Source organism: Cryptomeria japonica, chromosome 6 (assembly GCF_030272615.1).
Source record: "Cryptomeria japonica chromosome 6, Sugi_1.0, whole genome shotgun sequence".
NCBI lineage: Eukaryota > Viridiplantae > Streptophyta > Pinopsida > Cupressales > Cupressaceae > Cryptomeria > Cryptomeria japonica.
This window is the reverse complement of record NC_081410.1, coordinates 168473192-168496120: the sequence shown is the minus strand read 5'-3', so window position 1 is coordinate 168496120 and position 22929 is coordinate 168473192. Positions and strand designations below refer to the sequence as shown.

The window sequence follows — 22929 nt, the reverse complement described above, 5'->3', positions numbered from 1 at the left end:
CAATTTCTAGGCTGATCGAACTGCTTTTTGGCAGCTCTCATTTGTAGCAAGGAGGGTGCTTAATGTGCTGGGCGATTTTGATTAAAAAGGGCCCCGATAAAATCAAGGATAGGGCGTTGGACTTTGTAGAAGCCGTTGGTGTTCAATTTTAAGGTTATCATTTCAATTTTGATGAGAATCGATTCACCAAGGAGCTGCTTTTTGGCCTGCTGAAGCATTGAAGAAATTTGAACATCATTTTCAGGTATGCATGTGCTTGTAAAGACTTCAACATTTCATGAATAATGATAATATCTGATCCCAGTTGTTATTGCTCTCGGTAATTGTTTAGTTTTACCAATTTGAGCATTTTTATGTTTCCTTGCATTGCTTTTTATATCCAAAACACAAAAAATTAAAAATTTAAAAAAAAAAAAAAAACTCCCATAATTCATCCAAGAAATTGAGAAACAATACCAGAGAGGACAAGGGGTCTTCACACTGGTATTAGAGCCAATTTCCTGTTTCCTGTCATCTTGTGATCATCTTAATTTAGTTGTTAGATGAGTGAAAGAGACATCAGACATTACAATAGAGAACAGAGAAGACAGCAGTTCCAAATTCCACAAGTTCCTAAAGCAGAGACATTTTCCGAGGCTTTGAGAGAAAGAGATAATGGTAAAGCAGTTCAAAACATGGCTGAAGAGGATCGAGATGCTAGAGCTAAAAGGAAGTTTGATACCATGCTTGATATGATGTCATGCTTGTTAGCAAAAATGGATCAGCAAGCTACTCAGAATCAGAATCAACAAAACAATGTCTAAGAAAATAGTGGTGTTTGTAGAAATAATGGCAACAATGGCTTGGAGGGTAATGGAAGAGATAGGACAGTTAATCAGCACGTTACGACCACTAGAGGATCGGCCTCTAGACCACTCTTCCCTACTTTCACTCCGAGAGAAAAACAACCACAAGTTGCCACAGCGGTACCTTTCAGAGATGAAGCAAGGTAGGCTTACTTGGAATATAGTACCTTACCTCCTGATCTGAGAGAACAATGGACCTTTGATCAATTCATGAATCAAAGGAATAGGAGGAATGGTGGAAGAAATGAACAATATGCTCCAGCAAGAACAGATTATTAGCAAGCTCTTAGTAAGCTTGCATTGGCCTATTTTGATGGAAGTAATAAGTGTACAGCTAAAGGATGTTAAATTTATGGACCAGAGTTAAAATTTATCTTGTTCTATGTATTACTGATTAAAATATAAATCTGACTATCTTCTTTTGTATGGCAGGTGAGAGGAGCATTTTTATTTTCTATGTCCTATCTCATGAATGCCACTCAATATAAGTATATAACAAATGGGACACGGTCAAGCAATGCCTTGATCAGTCATGACCGATCAAGACATTACTTGATCGTGCCCTTTTGTTTATACTAACAAATGCTAAATAACATAATGATATATATAATTAAATGTTGAAGGCCTTAAGGCCAATTTAACATTTAATTTTATCCAACTGAAGCTATAAATCATCAACACTCCCTCTTAGCTAGGGAGGATAAAAGGTATTGGGAGCAATATTCATAAATCGTATGATGCTTATCTTGGGACCATAGTTTCAAGATGTGAATTGCCTATGTCGGCGATTCTATTCACAAACTCTTGAGTGGATTGCCTCAGTCGGCGATTCTATCCATGAGCTCTTGTGTGGATTGCCTCAATCGGCGATTCTATCCACAAGCTCTTACGTGGATTGCCTCAGTCAGCGATTCTATCCATGAGCTCTCACGTGGATTGCCTCAGTCGGCGATTCTATCCATGAGCTCTCACGTGGATTGCCTCAGTCAGCGATTCTATCCATGAGCTCTTGTGTGGATTGCCTCAGTCGGCGATTCTATCCATGAGCTCTTGTGTGGATTGCCTCAGTCAGCGATTCTATCCATGAGCTCTCACATGGATTGCCTCAGTCGGCGATTCTATCCATGAGCTCTTGTGTGGATTGCCTTTGTCGGCGATTCTATCCACAAGCTCTTACGTGGATTGCCTCAGCCGGCGATTCTATATGATAGCACTACCGAAAAGGATGTCTCTATATATCAATCTGATCTTAATCGGATCTTCCTTCAGGCGGTTTAGGCTTTATAGAAGGAAACTTGGCTCTGATACCATGTTAAATTTATGGATCAGAATTAAAATTTATCTTGTTCTATGCATTACTGATTAAAATATAAATTTGACTATCTTCTTTTGTATGGCAGGTGAGAGGAGCATTTTTATTTTCTATGTCCTATCTCATGAATGCCACTCAATATAAGTATATAACAAATGGGACGCGATCAAGCAATGCCTTGATTGGTCATGACCGATCAAGACATTACTTGATCGTGCCCTTTTGTTTATACTAACAAATGCTAAATAACATAATGATATATATAATTAAATGTTGAAGGCCTTAAGGCCAATTTAACATTTAATTTTATCTGACTGAAGCTATAAATCATCAACAAAGCATGGGTACAAAAGCTTGATAACTACCTATCATTGAGACCAATGCCTGAAGAGGATGCTATCAATTTGCTACACTACACTTAGAGGGAGCTGCTCATGAATGGTGGTATCATGGTTTGGTCACTCTTGGCCATAACCTCATTACCACTTATGATGTATTCACTAATAGATTGATAGAGAGACTTGATGTCAAGGATCTTGAAGTAAGTTTTTGGGAGTTGGCACAATTGAGGTAACATGGAACTCTTGAAACATATATTGCTGATTTTCAGAGGTTATTAGTTATGATTCCCACTATTAATGAAAGGAGATTGGTGGTTCTATTCACTGAAGGTTTGATGGAGCCATTGAAAGGTTGGTTAAATGTTGTTGATCCACCCACATTGCAGGAGGCAACGAAAAAGGCACGAAGCATGGAACTTGCAGCACCTTCAAGCAAGTTCTCATCAAAAGGATCTTCCTCCTATCGTGACAACAAGAAATTTCCCAAGAAGGAAGACAAGACAAACCAAAAAGGGAAATCAGCATTTCCACTAGATCAAGACACTTAATGATTTGAGGAAGAAGAAACAGTGCTTCTATTGCAAACGGCCATATGATGCAAACCATGATTGTCCATTGAGGCCTAAGGGTAAGGCAAACCATGCTATGTGGGCTTTCTCTGAGGGTTCTGAATCTGAAAATTCAAACCAGCAAACTGATCAAGAGGAATCTGATGCAAAGAAGGATGAATATGAGCCTGAAAAGTTGGAAAAAATGGATGCACGTGAAGAGGATGTCAAGCTTAAGGAAGCACGCCTTACCAGTATACAACAGGAGGGTTCATTCAGAATGTGTGGGGTATTAGCTGGTCAAAAGGTCATTCATTACCTTGTTGGATACTAATGCTACGCATAGCTTCATTGATGCTAGGCTAGTGGAGAGGCATGGGATCCGTATTGAAGAGTTTGAAGGTATAAGGGTAAGAGTTGCAGATGGTTACACTCTTAAGTGTGACAGGATAATTTCAGCACTTCCTTTGTGTGTGAATAATTATGAGTTTAAGGCAGAATTATATGTTGTAACAATGGGTGACACGGATGTGGTCTTAGGAATGAGATGGCTTCATGATATAGGTAAGTTTACCCTTGACCTTCACAAGATGGAGATGACATTTAAGGTGGATGGGAAGACACATGTGTTGAAAGCCATCCAGGATAGCAGTTTCAGGATGATATCTTTCAAGAGGATGGAGAGACTTATGTGCCATGACATGGCAGAGTGATCAGTAGAGTGTATGTTGATGCCATCATCAAAAGGGCAGAAGAAATCAGAATACCATCCAGACATATAGGAGTTGAGAATCAAGCACGGGAAGGTATTCAGTGACATCCCACCTGGCAGACCCCCAGATAGAGGTATCGAGCACATTATAGAGTTGGAGGAGGGTGCTAAACCCGTGATGATCACTCCTTACAGGCACCCAAAGCGACTTGAGGATGAAATAGAAAAAACAATCAAGGAGTTGCTCGCTATGGAACATATTAGGCCGAGTAAGTCACCATTTGCCTCATCAGTGGTCTTGGTGAAGAAAAAAGATGGTACTTTACGAATGTGCATCGACTATAGAGCCTTGAACAAGAGGACCATCAAGAATAGGTACCCCATTCCACAGATTGATGAGTTGATAGATGACCTCCATGGTGCCTGTTATTTTTCAAAGATTGATTTGAGGTCAGGCTATCATCAGATCAGAGTTAGAGAGCAGGACATTGAAAAAATAGCCTCTAGATGCCACTGTGGCCATTTTGAGTTTGTGGTTATGCCATTTGGGCTAACCAATGCTCCTGCTACATTCCAGGCTACTATGAACAGGATTTTCCAGTTACAGTTGAGGAGGTTTGTACTTGTCTTCTTTGATGACATTCTTGTGTATAGCAAAACGTGGAATGAGCGTTTGGCCCATTTGGATACAGTGTTGGATATTTTGGACAGGGAATCCTTGTATGCAAAGGAATCCAAATGTGATTTGGGCATGACAGAGTTGTTGTACTTAGGCCATATTATCAGTGCAGAGGGTGTGCGGATGGATCCTAAAAAGATCCGTGCTATCATTGAGTGGTCTACTCCAGTGAACCTCACTTAGCTGTGAGGATTTTTGGGGTTGTGTGGTTTCTACCGCAGGTTTGTCAGTGGATATTCTCGTCACACAACTCCTTTGACAAATTTGATGAAGAAAGGAGCGTTCATTTAGAGTCCTGAGGCACAGGAGTGTTTTGAAAAGTTAAAGCAGTTGATGACTACTTGCCCAGTTCTTGCATTACCTAATTTCAACAAACCATTCAAGCTACAGTGTGATGCATCTGATGAGGGTATAGGCGCAATGCTTATGCAGGTTAAGCACCCCATTGCGTTTGAAAGAAGGAAGCTCAGAGGACCTAAGAGGAGTTTTAGCATATATAACAGGGAAATGTTGGCCATCATGCATGCTTTGGCCAAGTTCGGGCAGTACCTTGTGGGCAGCAAATTCAGCATTAAAACGGATCATAACAGTCTGAGACATTTCCTGGGGCAGCAAGAACTTAATGACCGTCAGCAAAAATGGGTCAGTAAATTGCAGTCATATGATTTTGACATTGTCTATGTCAAAGGGACACAGAATACTATTGTTGATGCCTTGTCTCACAGACCTCACTTGAGCTCCATGGTTGAGATTACAGAAGATTGGAGACATTTAATTATAGCAGAGTATGCAAAAGATTTATGGGCTATGGCACTGTTGAGGGTACGATACAAGATGAGAGATATTCCCTTGTGAATGATCTCATCATTTACAAAGGGAGGATTTACTTGACCCCGGGATTAGAGATGAAGAACAGAGTGTTGAGATTCTTTCATGATGAGCCTATGGCAGGACATCCCAGATATTTTAAAACTTAAAGACATGTTTGGGAGCGCATTACTTGGAAGGGTCTCAAGTCAGATGTTCTCCTATATGTCAGAGGGTGCCCTGTCTGCCAATAGAATAAACAAAAACACACATACCCTGCAGGATTACTTCAGCCACTTCCAATTCCTAATAGGAAGTGGTAATGTTTATCTATGGATTTCATTACGAGCTTGCCGAAAGCCCAAGGTAGAGATTGTATTTATGTGGTTGTTGATTGGCTTACTAAATATGCTCACTTCTCTCCAATTGCAGCTACATACACAGCTACACAGGTAGCAAAGTTGTTTTTTCTGTGAGGTATTCAGGTTACATGGTTTACCTCGGAGTATTGTTAGTGACAGGGATAGTCAGTTCATGAGTAACTTCTAGCGAGAGTTATTCAAACTTTGTGGAACCGAGCTTACTCCGAGCACTTAGTTACCACCCGCAAACAGATGGCCAGACGGAGATTGTAAATAAATGGCTGGAAGGATACCTCAAAAATTATATAGGACAACAAAAAGCTTGGGTGAATTGGATTTATCTCTCTGAGTATTGTTATAACACTACACACCACATGTTGATTCAGATGACACCATTCATGGCGTTGTATGGCTATGAGGCGCCAAGTTTCCAGGACTTATTGCTGAGTGATAGCAGAGTGCCTAGTGCTGGAGATCTTCTACAGGAGAACCAAGACATCATGCAAGCTCTCAAGGAAAATATTGCAAGGCCACAAAACCAGCAGAAGCAATATGCATATTAGAAGAGGACTAAGCGATCTTTCTAGGTTGAAGATATGGTGTATTTGATGTTACAGCCCTATCGCCAGTCCACTCTTAGGAAGAGTGGTGCAAAGAAGCTTAAGCCACATTACTATGGTCCTTTCAGGATAATCAAGCAAGTAGATGAGGTGGCTTATAAGCTGGATTTACCGGAAGACAGTAGAGTCCATAATGTATTTCATGTGTCACGCTTCATAAAGGCGTTAGGACATCGCGTCGTTCCTTCTGCAGTTCTACCACCCTTGGATGATGAAGGGAAGTTGATTTTAGTACCTGAGGCCATTTTGGATGTCAGAGAGAAGAATTTGAGGAGGCGGACCATTAGGGAATATTTGATTAAGTGGAAGGACCTATTGGTTGAGGATGCCACTTGGGAGAGTGAAGATATATTACAGCATCCAGAGTTGAGATTGCTTGGGGACAAGCGATTTCGGGGAGGGCAGACTATGATGTCCCCTTCTAGCTAGACATCAGTGTTAGGTAGACTAGCCTATCATTTTGGCCCTCATAGGCTAATGAGGATGGTTAGAGGACCTTCTAAGGCTTGTATCGATTCCAATGTTTAGTGGCTTTCAGTTCTAGCTTTCTTTTGGTGTTTCCAAGGCTCTGTTTGCTATACTTACTATTTATGGTAAGTCAAAGGTTGGTTGAGAGGGATCCTTACTATTTTTAGTAAGGCACTTGGTCGTATGGGGGAGCCACAGACTTAGCTCCAGTTTTAGACGACGTGAAGAAATATCGAGTATTGAAGGAGATATTAAAGTTTTAATGGCTCAAATGATAATTATTTATTAAAAGGTGATAATATAAAGGAGAATGTTATAATTTGAGGGTCAATTCATCATAAAAGGGGGCCATTTGAGGAATTAATTATAAAGGAGAATTTTAATGAAATATTAAAATTATTCCCTAAGCCTCAACGAAATAACATTTTAGATGTTATTAATGTGTTTTTTAATGGGAAATCGAGTCAAGAGGGAAATATAAATACTCCTCCATGAAATCGTACAAGTTATTCCTGAGCATTTGTTTTGATGAAATTGTCTGAGAGAAGGATGTCAAGGGTTTCATTCTACAAGCCATTGGAGAACGGTACATTCTTCAGTGTTTGCAGCTGCTTTGAGGTGGTGAAATATCCATTGAAAGTGGCATCCAAGGGAGCTTCATACAGAGGTTCCATTTGTGCAAATTGGTGAGAAAATTCAAGGGTTTTCAGCTGGGAAGGAGCTACATCTGCAGATTAAGGGTCAAATTAGTGCAGCCATTCCACACATTGTTGGCATCAATTTCTAGGCTGATCGAACTGCTTTTTGGCAGCTCTCATTTGTAGCAAGGAGGGTGCCGATTTTGATTAAAAAGGGCTCAATAAATTCCGATAAAATCAGGATAGGGCTCTAGACTTTGTAGAAGACATTGGTGTTCAATTATAAGGTTTTCATTTCAGTTTTGATGAGAATCGATTCACCAAGGAGCTTCTTTTTGGCCTATTGAAGCATTGAAGGAATTTGAACATCATTTTCGGGTATGCATGTGCTTGTAAAGACTTCAACATTTCATGAATAATGATAATATATGATCCCAGCTGTTATTGCTCTCCATAATTGTTTAGTTTTATCAGTTTGAGCATTTTTATGTTTCCTTGCATTGTTTTTTATATCCAAAACACAAAAAATTCAAAATTCAAAAAAAAACCAAAAACAAAACTCCCATAATTCGTCCAAGAAATTGAGAAACAGTGCCAAAGAGGACAAGGGGTCTTCACATTGATTAATGGTCCCCTAAAGGTAGTGACAATGAAGAGGATGGAGGCATTGCTTGCGTATGACGAGGCTGACATTGAGGTATGCAATTCAAACTTGGTTAATTCTCATGATGGAGACTATTCTACATTGCTTCATTGCAGTAGAAAGTTGAGGAAAGTGGGAATCAGAGTGGCACAGCTAACATTGGGTAAGGCCAAGATACAAGATGGCAAGTTTGTCGATTTTATATAGATAATTATCCAGCTAATTTTCAAGAGATAAGGAGGTGGTAGGGCCAAAAATCTTGCAGCGCAATGTTTCCAGTAGGAGTTCATACCAACCTCCAAGATTGATATGGAGTCCTAGTGCCGGATTACTTGAGGGCAAGCAATCTCAGGCAAGAGTACTTGTAATGTCCCTTATCACATACTAGTTAGTGGGACCAGATAGCCAATCTGATTCCCGTAGGCTAAGATGCATCAAAAAGAGAATTAAATTAAAATATTTAATATTATTAAATAAAGTCTAATTAAAAGGTAATATTAAATAGTAGCAGCGTTTCCAATAGGAGTTCATACCAACCTCCAAGATTGATATGGAATCCTATTCCCGAATTGCTTGAGGGCAAGCAATCTCAAGCCTTGTAATGTACCTTATCACATACTAGTCAGTGGGACCGGATAGCCAATCTGATGCCCGTAGGCTAAGATGCATCAAAAAGGGAATTAAATTTTTAATATTATTACCAAAAGTCTAATTAAAAGGTAATATTAAATAGTCAATAAATAAAGTGACTTTAGTAAATTGAGATCAATTAAAGTCACTTAGCTAATTCAAGTAACCATGCGGGAATTGGAAAATAAATTTATAAAATGAACTTTGGGATTGATGTTCGATAATCAATCCAATATTGATTCTGAGGAGTTTCTCAGGGTTGCAACATCGGGACAAAAACCCTAGGGACAACATTTTCGGTATCATTTCAAATAATCAATAGTAATAAATAAATAAATTTCAAATAATCATTTGGTAATCATTATATTAATCAATAGTAATACTTGCCTCATTTAGGATATATATATAACGATCAAGGAGGGGACATGACAGGGGCTAAGGGGGGGGGGAAGAAGGAAAGGGAGACGGGAGGATAGCAAGCGGACTACGGTCTAGGAGCTTCAACAGCAGACTGCAGACTGCGACAGGTAAGTGGTGTCTGCGGTTCACAAAGGATATATGTGTCTGTGGACATGTGTGCCACACACACACATTAATAGTAATGAATATTTTAATATATGTTAATGAATAGTTCTAGATATATGTTAATGAATATTTTTTAATATACATTAATGAATAGTCATGAAAATATGTTAATGAATATTTGTGAATATATGGTAATGAATAGTTTTGAATATATGTTAATGAATATTTTTTAATATATGTTAATGAATTTTCCTGAGAACATGTTAATGAATATTTTCTGAATATATGTTACCGAATACATGTTAATATAGGAATATGTAAATGTAGATTATGGAATGAAAATGATAATGAATTGTAGAATGAAATATGAATGATGTGGCTATATGATGGAGGCTATTGGGAAGAAATTCCCTTAGTCTAATGCAAGAGTTATGATAATCCCTGGTAGGCAGTATATACTGAATATCTATATGCATATATGTTATGGCTTGGTTGACAAAGTTCATCCAAGAAGAGACGGATCTGGCCGGTCCTCTCTGGTAGACTTGGATGATGAGATGCATCATCCAAGGCAAGGAATTGATCATATATGATGGTCTTCCTTGGTATGGCTTGGATGTAAGAAATTACATCCAAGACAGGAATCGAATTAACCTTCGATTTCCTGGTATGGCTTGGCTGTAAGAAATTACATCCAAGACAGGAATCAAATTAACCTTCGATTTCCTGGTATGGCTTGGAACCAAGATGGGTTCCAAGAAGGCGAGTTTCACAGCCGCCTAAGGACATGTCCCAGTACTGCACTCGTATCCTTTTTATTAAATAAGAATTGAGATTAGTGTTAATTAAGTAATTGAAGTTTAATTGCAAGTTAGATTAGTTATATATATATTTGTTGCATTCTAACAGTCCGTTTTGCAGGACAGTGATCCCTAACTAGTAGGGACATTACACTATGGAATATCACTGATTCGATTCACATTAAGATAGATTTGTCTCCTAGTCAACTTCATTTTAGTCATAAGTATGTTGAAATAGCTTAATTATGGTTAAAATAAGCCTCAACCTAGTAGGGGACATTACAACGAGAGCCTTGTCATTTATTTCTAACTTCCCTAGCATGAACAAAATGTGTAGCTACTGCTCTTAAAAAGTAGGACTGTCTTGCTTGAACCAGGTTGGAGACTTTTTGCCTTTATCAAAGGAGCTTGCTAGTTGGTGCTTGTTATTGACTTTGGCTACATAATTCTTAGTGCCTATTCAATGCACGCATTATCATATTGCATCAACTCTTCTAATATCAGTATACATTAGGGTTGTGTGAGAGGAATCATTCCAATACATCTATTATGCTACTATTTACTAGGTGCAAATTGTAATTTCTGTTGGGATAATTTCTTTCCACCCATTTTGGTATTGAGGTTGTTGTCAACTTCAGATTTGAAAATAAAGTTCAACAAAATTGTTGGCATATGTTGTTCTTCCCTTGGTATAGAATTACAAAATTTGGTAATTGTAATGATGTTAATTTATGGATGCCAATAAATTCTTTATATGAAAGCACAATAAAACATCAAAACATCCATATCTGGAATGATATTCTTAGCAATTCAGAATAAAACATTACAACAAAACATTGTATTGTGTTGAAAGTTCAACGGCAGATTTAGCAAGGTCTTTAAATCCATGATGACAAGAATCTTGTAATTACATATGTAATAAACACCCCTCAGTTTATTTATTTTTTAAAATCCCCAACTTAAAATAAGATACAATGCAATGTCCTTATCACTTTTTGATTACCCAATTCCTGGGATGGGCAAAGTGAGAACGTTATAGGACCACACCAACTAACTGAAATGCAACGATGCTGAAAGAAACACACCAGGTGGATAAGCCATCCAAACTTCACTTCTTTAGTGGAGCGTGCTATGTAGGGATTGAAAGGGAAAAATACACTTCTTCACTTAGCAGAGCATGTAGTTACAATAAGAATAGGAACTTCCACTTATTCAGCAGTGAGTGCAATTACAATAATCACAGCCACGTCCACTTATTCAGTAGTAAGCAAATACAACACTTCCACTTATTTAGTGGTGACAATTATAGAACTTCCACTTATTCAAGGAGGTGAGGAAATACAGCGCTTCCACTTATTCAGTGGGTTGAGAAAATACATTGGAATGGAAGGAAGAAACCAATGGCGGTACTATCAGCCAGGGTATTACAAAATATCAGTGCATTACAAACAATGTTTAGAAAGGATTAATTGTTGATCTGGTATAGAGTTCTGATTAAATAATTAGTCTGTTACAACAACTTCAAATAGAATCAAACAACGTGAATAAATCAGCAGAATGCCTTGTAAGGATGAATGAGAATGCTGGTACAGATCTGAGGGCACTTTGTTGCTGCTGTTTTACTATCAAAACAGACTGAAACACATGCTGGATATGCTTAAGGGAACTCTGGAAAGAAGCATAATAGAAAATACACACCCATACTGTCAACAACTGGAAAGACACACTCTTAACTCTTCAATACACTCCAAAAATCACTAGAAATGACTCCATATCACATCAGTGGGCATTATCAAATGATAGCAGGTTTGAGATAAAGGACCAGCATCTGGTACAGCAGGTACAGAGGACTGTATGGCCCCCTTAAGATCATGTCAACACCACAAGTCCAACTCAAAATGGAAGGGACTATCCTCCAAGAAGCTAGATGCCACCAAGAAACTTGAAAAAAACTCCAAAAAAGGCAATGCTTCATTCAAGGAACCCACACGCCTCTCTCATAGTCTAGCATATGGTACAGCCCACACATAACTTCAATCTTCCTTTCTAGGACTGTACAGCTTCCAGGAAGATCATTAACAGCAACTAAACAAAAAGAGAAATGAAATAGAATGCACAATCATTAAACTCCCAAAGTGGTACAACACAGGCAAAATGTAAAACCAGCAAGAAAAACTCGGTGAGTCTATGCTGTTTACTCAGGAACTCAGAACATAAAGTTCACGGCGGCAAGAAAGGGCATTTTAACTTCATTTTTGGTCTGCTATTTTGCTCTCCCGACCAAGAAAACCCTCCCAACCTTCAAGCACGCCATTTACAGTGATTTTGCATTGATTTAAGAAGATTAGAAGAGATTTTTAGGTGAATTTCAAAGACAAATTGGATTTACAGGTAGATTTTTTGTTTTTTTTTTCTTTGTTTTTTTAAAACATTTTACTTCATTTTTGTCGCATCTAGATCTAAAAAAATCATCAATGCTAATACTAAGCAGTCTAAATAGATTTAAATTCCACAAAACAAGATTCATCACCCTTTTTTGACAATTTTATTTTTATTTTTTTAACTGTTTTCACAATTTTTCATACCCATCTTATTATTTTTTATTTGAATCTTTTTCCTTTGAAGAAAATGTTTAGAATCTTAGACTAGATTAAATTTTTACTGATTTAAACTAGTTTAGGTTGTTTTTAATTTTATTTTTTAAAGAATTAGTTGTACTTTCACTTTGTAGCGTATGTTAATTTATAATGGCAAATAGAGAAGCTTTTGCATCTAGTTGAGCCTCAGGCTCTACCCCATCGGTGCCACAACCATCATTTGTAGACACCCTACTTGCAAGAGCTAGAAACCCTGCTTGGAGATATGGTAACTGGGTTAATTTTTTAAAATTAAATGCGAATAAGTATATCATGGAGGCATAAACTACCTCAAATACCATGTTGCAGGCATCACTCATTGTGATGTCAAGGGTTGTCCTAGGACCACTGAAAAAATGAAAAGAGAAATGAATGCCCTACTTGCAGCCGCAAAAAAACAAAAAAAATGCAAAGGGAGAGGGCAAAGGCAATCATGGCAGCATCCATAGCAACTTCTTAGGGTGCTCCAGGCAACCTTAAATCAAATGAAGATGCACTTCAAGGCATAGTGGGCTCTCTTCGTGATCCACGTATCCAAAACAAATCCACCACCACCATGGCCTCCACTTCATCTACTTCTGGTAGCGCTCCAACACCAGCACCAACACACATGCCACATTTTTTGTTGTGCCCAAAAACACACCTGGAGTACAACCATCATTGGAGGCAACTAGGTGGAACAAGGAGGTGCATGATCATGCAAACATTGCATGTGTTGATTTTTGGTACTTTAACAACATCCCTTTCAATGTGGCAAATAATCCTTGTTAGGAGAATTAGGTTACTACATTGATAGTTGTGGGAAAAGACTACAAGGTACCTTCTCACACAAACATAAGTGGAAGGTTAATTAATTTAAATTTTTTGATCATATATATTTTACAATTAAAGTATTTTAATGTTGAGTTTTAGACTAATTTTATGTTTCTAATTTAAAGTAATTTATGTTGAACTTAAGCTCTTTTTTGTTTAAAAATTAAAATTGTGTACTTAATTTCACTTTGTTCTTGTAGGTTGCTCGTGAATGCAACTAATAGGGTAAGGGCAATAATGGAATATGAAAGAAAGGAATGGAAAAAAATATGCTGCACCATTCTTTCTAATGGGTGGATAGATGGGAAAAACCAGAGTTCCGAGACTCGCAGCGAGTCACGCGAGTCGCGCGAGTCAGCGGGCCGGGTGACCTCTGTCAGGTCATGGCGACCCTGACCCGGGCCCGGACGAGTCACAGGGTATGACTCGCCTGACTCGCCGAGTCAGCAAGTCACCCTCTGACTCGCCGAGTCCGAGGGTCGTGACCCGGCCGGCGCTGCTTGCAAAAAGTGGACGCAAAATTAAAAAAAACAAAACACAATTTTATTATGTTTTGTGCCATTTGCCTTTGTTATAACCCTAAAAGGGATTGCCATTTAGTTTTATGAGTGGAAGAGAGGAAAAAAGAGAGGAAGAGAGGAAAAAAGAAAACCATAGTTGTGCAACCAGCAGACAGGAAGAGGGGAAAAGCTAGCACAAATCACATTGGGGCAGCACTACAGTTGCATTGAGAGCATCAAGGAGCTCATTTCAAACACTTGTCAACAAATTTGAAAGAGGTAAGTGTTAATTTTTGTTGATTATGTTGGTTTTTTTTCTATATTTATGGATTTTTTCATTTTTTTGTTATTTTTTTTTAAACTTCAGCTTTCCAAATCTATATTGCTACTTGCATACTTCAATGATTCAATCACAATGACATAAATAGAACAATAGCATAGCAAACCCTAGACTTTTTTTTTTGAAAAAATTGTATACATGTATTTATAATTTTTTCTAAAAAAAACCTAGGGTTTGCTGATTTTTTTGAATTGTTAATTTCTTTCTTTGAAATTTGAAAATTTTCAAGAAAAAACACAATGCACAAATTAGTCTTTGCTGATTTTTTTTAATTAGTTTAAAATTTTAAATTTAAAACTTTGTCAAACACAATGCTTAAATGGTGATTTGTAAAATTGTCTTATTGCAGCAGCCCTCACGTTTTGAAAACAATTTTTTTTCCTAATGGCTCATCCTAATCCTCCACCTAGGAAACATGGTCAAAAAGATGAGGCATGGAAATACACTGAAAGATTTCCTGGTAGACAAAGAAATCAAACCAAGTGTATGTTTTGTAAGGAAATTAACCATGGGGGGATAAATAGATTAAAATATCATATTGCTGGCATACGTGGTCATGATACTGAGCCTTGTGACAAGGCAACTCCTGAAGCAATCCGTTTTTGTTACGTCTTATTAGAAAACTTTGAAATACATAAGCAAACAAAAAAAAGACAAAGAGAGGAGTTATGTCATATTGGTTCCCCTCCACCCACATCCGCATCTGGCTCCGCATCCACAGCTGCATCCGTAGGTTGTGTTGGAGAGGGTTCTTCTATGCCTCCCTTTCATCCTAGTGCTTCTGCTAGTGCCAGTACTTCTATTCCTACTCCTAGTCACACTTTTGGTCCTAGAGTGCGAAAATCTAAGATAGACAATTTTTTTGTACCACGCACTACTCCTGGCGCACAGCCCTCGCTTGAGAGCATGTCTTGGAACAAGGAGGTCCATGATGCAGGAAGAAAAGCAATTTGCAAGTTTTGGTACTTCTGCAACATTCCATTTATTGCAGCCAGGTACTTTTTTATTTGATTGTTTTAAATTAAAATTTAAAATTTTATGGTTTGAATTTGAAAGTTGAAATTGAAATTGAACTTTTCTTATTTAATCTATTTCAATTTGTGACAGGTCTTCTTATTGGCAAGGCATGATTGATGCAGTAACCATTTGTGGGCCGGAGTTTAAAGCCCCCAATGATACTGAGTTGAGTGGCCCTCTCTTGTTGGAAATGGTGGAAGATATGAAAGTTGACCTAGAAGACCACCGCCAATCTTGGAGCCAGAAGGGTTGCACCATCATGACAGATGGTTGGACTAATAGGAGGAATAGAACACTCCTAAATTTTCTTGTTTCCAGCGGAGGTGATTGATCATTTTACTTCTCTATATGCATTGTGATTGAAATTGAATAATTTACATTCTAATTTATTGATAATTAATTTGTTTTATTTTCAAGATCCACCATAATTTTTGAAGTCCATCGATGCTTCCTCACATGTCAAAAATGCGGCATACTTATGTGAGGCCATTGAGGAAGTTATAGATGAGGTGGGGGAAGAAAATGTGGTGCAAGTGGTGACGGATAATGCAGCAAGTTATGTTGCTGCAGGTAAACTTTAAAAGTTTTCTTTTAAGTTTTAAGTTTTAACTTTTAAACTTTTAAGTTTTTAACTTTTAAATATTAATGGTAAAATTTCTTGATACTTATAAGTTATCACATTTAATTCTTTAACTAATTTAAAATTGTTGCAGGAAAACTTTTGATGGAGAGGCACCCAAAAATCTTTTGGTCTCCATGTGCAGCCCATTGCCTTGACCTCATGCTAGAGGATATAGGTAAGCTTGGATGGGTGAAAGAATGCGTTGAAAGGGCCAAGAATATATGCAAATTTATTTACAATCATGCATTGGTCCTTAGCATTATGAGGCAATACACGGGGGAAAGGGAGTTGGCTCGTCCTGGTATAATGAGATTTGCCTCAAATTTCCTCACATTGAAATCCTTGTTAAAATCAAAGGCATCTTTGAGGCGCATGTTTGTTGGTGAGGAGTGGACTTCCTCATCCTATGCTACGACCACTGCAGGGATGGATGTAGTAGATTGCATTTTTGATGAGCTAGGTTTTTGGATCCCTTGTGCAGAGATCGTGCAGGTAATTTTATAAATTTATAATATTACATGCATATTTTTGTTTTGTTTGTATTGTGCAACTTTGCAATTTTTCTTATTTTCATGCACACTTGTGAGTTAACTATTTTTGTTTAACATTATTTGCAGGTCACTGAGCCCCTAGTAGTTCTCCTACGAGTTGTTGATGGGGAGAAGCCCGCTATGGGCTACATATATGAGGGCATGGATAGGGCCAAGGAGGCCATTAGATCCATATATGTTGGAGTTGAGGATAAGTATAGGCCCATTTGGGACATAATTGATAGAAGATGGCATAACCAACTTCATAGGCCCATCCATGCAGCAGCTTATTACCTCAATCCATCATTTCGTTTCCGTGCTGATTTCAAAGCGGATGAGGAGGTTCTTAGCGGGCTATATTCAGTAGTACAACGGATGGTCATTGATACCACAGCTACACTTCTTGAGATGGATGCATTTAATAATGCATCAGGGGCAATCTTTGCCAGCCAATGGTGTAAAGAAGGTCGGACAAAATTGCAGCCAGGTAGAAAATTCTAAAGTTTATGACATGCATTTTAATTTTTCATTTTATAATCTACCTTTAAAGTTGGAAATGAGACTAATGTTTTTTTCTTTTCCTTATCTCAGATAGATGGTGGCAAATGTTTGGGCCTTCAACCCCAAACCTTCAAAAAATTGCCATCCGCATATTGAGCCAGCCGTGCAGCACTTCTGGATGTGAGCGCAACTGGAGCATGTTCGAGCACATCCACTCAAAGAGGCGAAATAGATTGTCTGTGGAGAGGTTGAATGATCTAGTCTTTGTTCATTACAACCTCCGTCTCAGGACCAGACAGATTTTGGACGATGACTCCTCTCCGATCACTCTAGAGGAAGTCGACCCCGAGTCCGATTGGCTCACTGAGTCCACCGATCCAGTCTTCACTAATGAGGACCTTGAGTGGGTTTACCAGGCAGACAGAGAGGCTGAGGCTGCGGCTATGGCAGAGGAGGAGGATAGAGCACGATCAGGCACAGCACCTATGGCTACTCAGACTGGCACATCACAGGCAAAGACTATGGCTACTCAGTCATCCAGGACCTACCTTAGACGCCTTTGTAGGAGGCAGATAGACGAGGCTGAGCCAGAGCCTGAGCCATAGACTTTTTTTTTTTTACACTTTACAGTTAGATATATGTTTGGGAACATTTGTAGTCATGGATTTTATATTATACATTGGACAACATTTATAACTCTATATATCTATGTTTTCTAATTCCTTCAGCTACAATTTACATTTCTACGCATGTGATGGATGTATGTTTATGTATGTGATCAAATTAGCTTCTATTTGATGATGTTATAGTGTCTTTAAGCTTAATTCAATAATGGGTGTATGAAACAAGTTTTAAATAGTTAAAAATCTCTAAATTTCAAGGGTTTTCTTATTTTGCCGAGTCGTTGCCGAGTCATTGCCGAGTCCAAGCCGAGTCACGAGTCGAGTCAGCCTTGCCGAGTCAGAGCCGAGTCCGAGTCTAGGAACTATGGGAAAAACCACACCATCATTAAATTTTTGGTAGCTTGCAAAAATGATGTGATTATTTTAAAATTGGTGGATGCCTCCAACAAAGCGAAAAATGCAAAAGCTTTGGCTCTAATGTTGGAGGAAGTTGTCATAGAGATGGAAATTGAAAATGTGATTTAAATAATAACTAATAATGAAGCAACATATGTGACGGCTAGGAGAATCCTCCAAGAGAGACACGGGACACTTTTTAGGTCACCTTCTGCAGCACATGTCCTTGACCTTCTTTTAAAGGACATAGGCAAACAAAATTGGTTGACACCGATTGTAGATGATGCAGGGAGCATCACAAAATTTATCTACAATCACCTTTAGGTCCTTCACTTAATGAAAGATCACACAAAAGAGAAAGAGTTGTTCAAATCGAGTATCATAAGGTTTGCAACGATTTTCTTAACATTGCAAAGCATTCTTGGTTCATTGACGGCTTTGAAACAAATGTTTGTGATTCAAGTATGGCTACTCAACTTATTCAAAGAATCTTGAAGGAGAGAGGGTTGCATGCATAGTCTTTGACAACCTTTTTGCACAAAGAGCTACAAAGATTGTGAAGATAACTTCAAAACTTCAAATTTAAATTCAAATTGAAATTTATTTATTTTTTAAATTTAAGTCTTGCATTATATATTTGTAACTTTATTCTTTTTGTATTTTTAAATTGTAGGTGTCAGAGCCCTTAGTTAGAGTTCTCCAATTGGTAGATGGGGATCAAACCCCAATGGGGTATCTTTATAAGGCCATGGATAGGGTCAAGGAGCCTATTAGAAATGATTATAAGGGGGACCATCTCAAATTTGATCCCCTATGGGAGATTATTGATAGGAGGTGGAACAATCAACTCCACCAACCCATCCATGCAATAGGGTACATCCTCAAGCCTAGTTTTTCCTACTCATACACTAGTGGAGAGGTTATGGAGGACATCACTACATACATTCAGAGGAAGATACCCAAGGCTGAGGTGAGAGACCTCATTGTCAATGAATTGCAATGTTATAGAAAAGCAAGGGGTATGCTCTTCTCTTTAATACTTGCTAAGAGAGGAAGAACAACTTAAACACAAGTATAAAATCTGGAGTCTTTCACATGCATCTTACAAGTTACAAATTTCAAATTTACAAGTTTACAATAATTTATAATTTGATAAAATCTAAGTCTTCAATATTTTATTTTGTAGTCTTGGTGGACAAACTAAGGTGGAAATAGTCCAAATCTCCAAAGATATGCCCTCTGCATCTTATGCCAACCTTGTAGTGCATCCAAAAATGAGTGTAGTTGGAGATTGTTTGAGGCCATCCACACAAAGAAGAGCAACAAATTAGCTTAGAAACGCCTCAATGACCTTGTCTTTGTGCAATACAATCTTTAAGTGCGCACAAGAAAGGTAGAGGAAGTATCAGGTGATCCAATTGATTTGGATAAGATAGATCCTTACAATGATTGAATAGGGTGGGATGAGAAGCCTCCATTGTTTACCGAGGATGAGATCTATGATTTGGAGAGGCAAGCAATGAAGGAAGGGGGTAGATCAAGATTGTCATTGGATGACGCTGATGAGGCTAAGGAGGCATTGCCACCAGCATCTATATCCAAGATGGAGGTTGAGCAACAACCTATCATGCCAAGTGAGGTGAAGGAGCCACAATAGACTCATAGGACTAGACCCTCTAGTTCTATGTCTCCCCTATTTTTCACTAGAGTGGGCAAGAGGAAGGTGTAAAATGTTTTAATGCAGTATTTACTTATAGTTTTACAAAAACAGTTTGCTATTTTCATTTGTTTCAGACTATCAGCCATCAGCATTCCACATGAGGATGCCATTTTGTACCCAATTTGCATTCAAATCAATCAAATATAACTAGACTCAGCTTATTTCTTTTATGTACTCATTTATGGACTCAATGGATGCATCTTCTCATTGAATTTTTCAAAAAAAATGTGTTTCTAATGAAATTTACGCAATTTTTTAAGTTGTCAAGGTTTTTTGCCAAGTCCAAGTAGTTCAACTTTGAATTGAACAAACCCCAACAATGAGCTCAAGTTCAATCCTTGAGTAGAGTTGACTCAATGGATATGGGGGTTTTCCTCCCCAAATCCAACTATGGAGGACCAAGAGGGTTTTTGTCCTCCACGTCTTCAACACCAAAGATTTTGTCTTTAATGCTTCAAACTCCAAAATGGAATGAACAATAGAAATGATGTTGGATAGATAGATAATGCTTTAAAGTGAGCCTTGACTTCTCTCTTATAGGTGCTTTGCTTCAGACCCTCTATTTTATTTTATTTTTTCATTCCAAGTATTTAAAAGTACTTTTAGATTACATCCAAAAGTTCTTTTTTGAATTACATTTTGAATAAACTGTAAAAATTACTTCTTTAAAGATATTACATAGGATTCAAAATCCTATTTAGTTGCCCTTATGAAAATAAAGTGATTGGACCCACATAAAATATTATATTTTTTGCTTTCCTTGTTCTATCATTTAGCCCATGAGAAATGGAGATAGACTAGAGTTCTTCTCCCTGGATCTAATAAAAAGGGAACACGATAATATACCAACTTACAGTGCCATGCTCTCCAATGTTCCTGTGTACATTATGTTAAATCCAGTTTCCATGCTTTGGAGTGTACATGTTTTGGGTTGTCTACAGTTCTCACAAAACATTCCAGGATCCTTTTGAAAGTATTTGTGTTTTGAGGCACAATTTGAAAACTTTTGAGCTGGCTAGACACAAATTGCCAATCTATGGTAAAGTTTAAACCTTAAATGCAAAGATATCCTCCATTAGGGAGCAATGGTTAGCGAAGGCAATCCTTTGATCTGGAAATCACACCTAGCGGCAAGAGGAATAAATATCCACCACCTCGTTGCAGCCTCAGCTTTTACTTTCGCTTACTTGAATATCGGTATTACCTCCACAGTGAGCCTAATGGTGATGTGGGGCACTGATTCAAATCCCCACACAACAATAAGGCCACCCAGGAATCTAGTAGAGATGTGGAACGTAGTTGCATACTGATAATTGGGTATATGTGTGACCTGTGGATACAATCCTGCATGTATAGCAGCGCATTAACTCAACCATGATTTGCACAAGGATAGTGGTATAGCAATTAATGGCCATAATGAGCAAAGGAGGGTCGCTGATCAATTCCCTTATGGGAGAATTCTAGTGTAAATCTTAGCAAGTATATCATTTGAGGGATATTATATTCCAGGATTAAGAGAAATGACCTTTAAAAAACAATAAAACTATAAAAAGAAATTGAGAAACCTGGACTAAATTCACCAAGCCAAAGGAAAATAATCACTTGAAAAGTAATTCCCGCCGTAAGATTCAAATTATTACTAAGCAAGCATGAAAATGTCGTAAATCGTAATTACAGATCTCCATACTGACAACAAACCACTTTCAGCGAAACCTAAAGATTCAGAACTTACTAGACCAATAGAAGCATTATTTATTAAAAGATTGACGCTAAGCTACAGCACCATGTCAATTGCAAAATGTGATCAGCGTACCGCAAGATCGGAATATCGAATAGTCACCACTTTAGCGGTTGAAAAATTGACATCTTCAAAACTTGCCCTCGTCTTAAACGTCTTTCGAGATTTCAATTTCAAAATTTGTCGATTATGGCTACTCATCCTTTTTCCATTTTTATTGCCAACAACTGTAATTGAGATTTGCATGGAAGATGGCACGACAACAGCAGCCATGATTATAGTTGGATTGGAAATGGAAATGGAAATGATGCAAAAGGAGCCCAATTTTAACTATGTTGACCCTTCCCTTCTCTTCTCTCCTCTGCTCTCCTTAAGAGCGCGTTTCTGACACGCAAAATTGTGTTTTAAATTGTTCTGCGTGTTGGGAACAACTACTTCAAAGTCGACTCCCGGACTTTTGTGTACAGAAAAGCGCCGAAATACCATTGCTTAAATACGGTTCTTCGGGAATTGAATTCTGCCGTAGACTGAAAAGTGAGAAGACTATAGTTTAGGATTTGGCGCGCGATAGTATCTTTCTACTGTTATTTTTAATTCCGGGAAGATTCCATGATTATTATTTTATAGTATAATGACAGATTATAACATGAGGCTTTTATAGTTTTGTAATGTTGAAAATTGTATAATAATTGGGTTGTTTTAATTTTAAAATGTTGGAAGAGATTAGGTTTAAGGTATTCTATTTTACAATATTTTTTTAGTTAGATGTTCTTAAGATATTTATAATAATATTATTTATCAATGAATTATATTAAAAATTATTTTAATAAAGAATATATTTTCTTGTGATAAATAATGAGATAAATCATGTTTCATGTTTGTGCAAATGTATAATATATGTTACATTAATATCATCTTAAATGGTTTGAAACACTTGAATTTTATTCTAATGTACAATTAATATAACGTCTAAAGATAATCCATGCAACATTTTATATCTATCCAAAACTATAACATAAGTCACATCAAAGAATAATAGATATTTTAAAAAAAAAAAATTATATGTCAATATGCATTAACTTATTAGTTCTATTGTGGGTCTTTCTTCCTCAACTTTCCTTTTCGCAAGTTGTATTTCTATCTTCATCTATTCATGGTGATTGTATGAGAAGGGAAACACAATTCTTAGTTTCTCCAAACAAATCACATAAGAGAGCCATGAATATTAACAATATCCTTTTGTTTCCTATACTAATCATTGTTTTAGGAACATGCAAGCCTAATGATATATATATTGTAAGTGCCCGAGCTAATCATGAGGGCAAGTGGTGCATGTGACCCCTTTATTTTAGTGTGATTGGAATCATATTTAGAGAAGTGTAATTAAATAGAATTCTAATGTAACTATCAAAATTCACCATAACATATGTTGGTGGTTCTAATGAGGTACTTCCAAGTTTTTATAGTATATGGTATGTGCACAAAGATGGTGGTCAGAAAAGTGGACACCACCCAAAATAAACAAGAAAAAACAAGCAGCGTGTACGCGGTTCTAAAATTTGA

General features: G+C 37.6%; 1 protein-coding gene across 2 annotated transcripts in view; it reads right to left on the bottom strand.

Annotated features, from left to right (window-relative positions):
• The window catches only part of LOC131033280 (scopoletin 8-hydroxylase), a 345921-nt gene extending 324037 nt beyond the window's left edge, over positions 1-21884 (bottom strand). Inside the window, exon 1 of one of the 2 annotated variants that reach the window (XM_057964457.2) lies at positions 21442-21884. In XM_057964457.2, coding sequence (XP_057820440.2) covers positions 21442-21639 — 198 coding nt within the window. In that variant the 5' untranslated portion in view covers positions 21640-21884. The remainder of the gene's footprint in view (positions 1-21441) is intronic. The other variant, XM_057964456.2, reaches the window with a different exon arrangement.
• Between the last annotated feature and the right edge of the window lie 1045 nt (positions 21885-22929).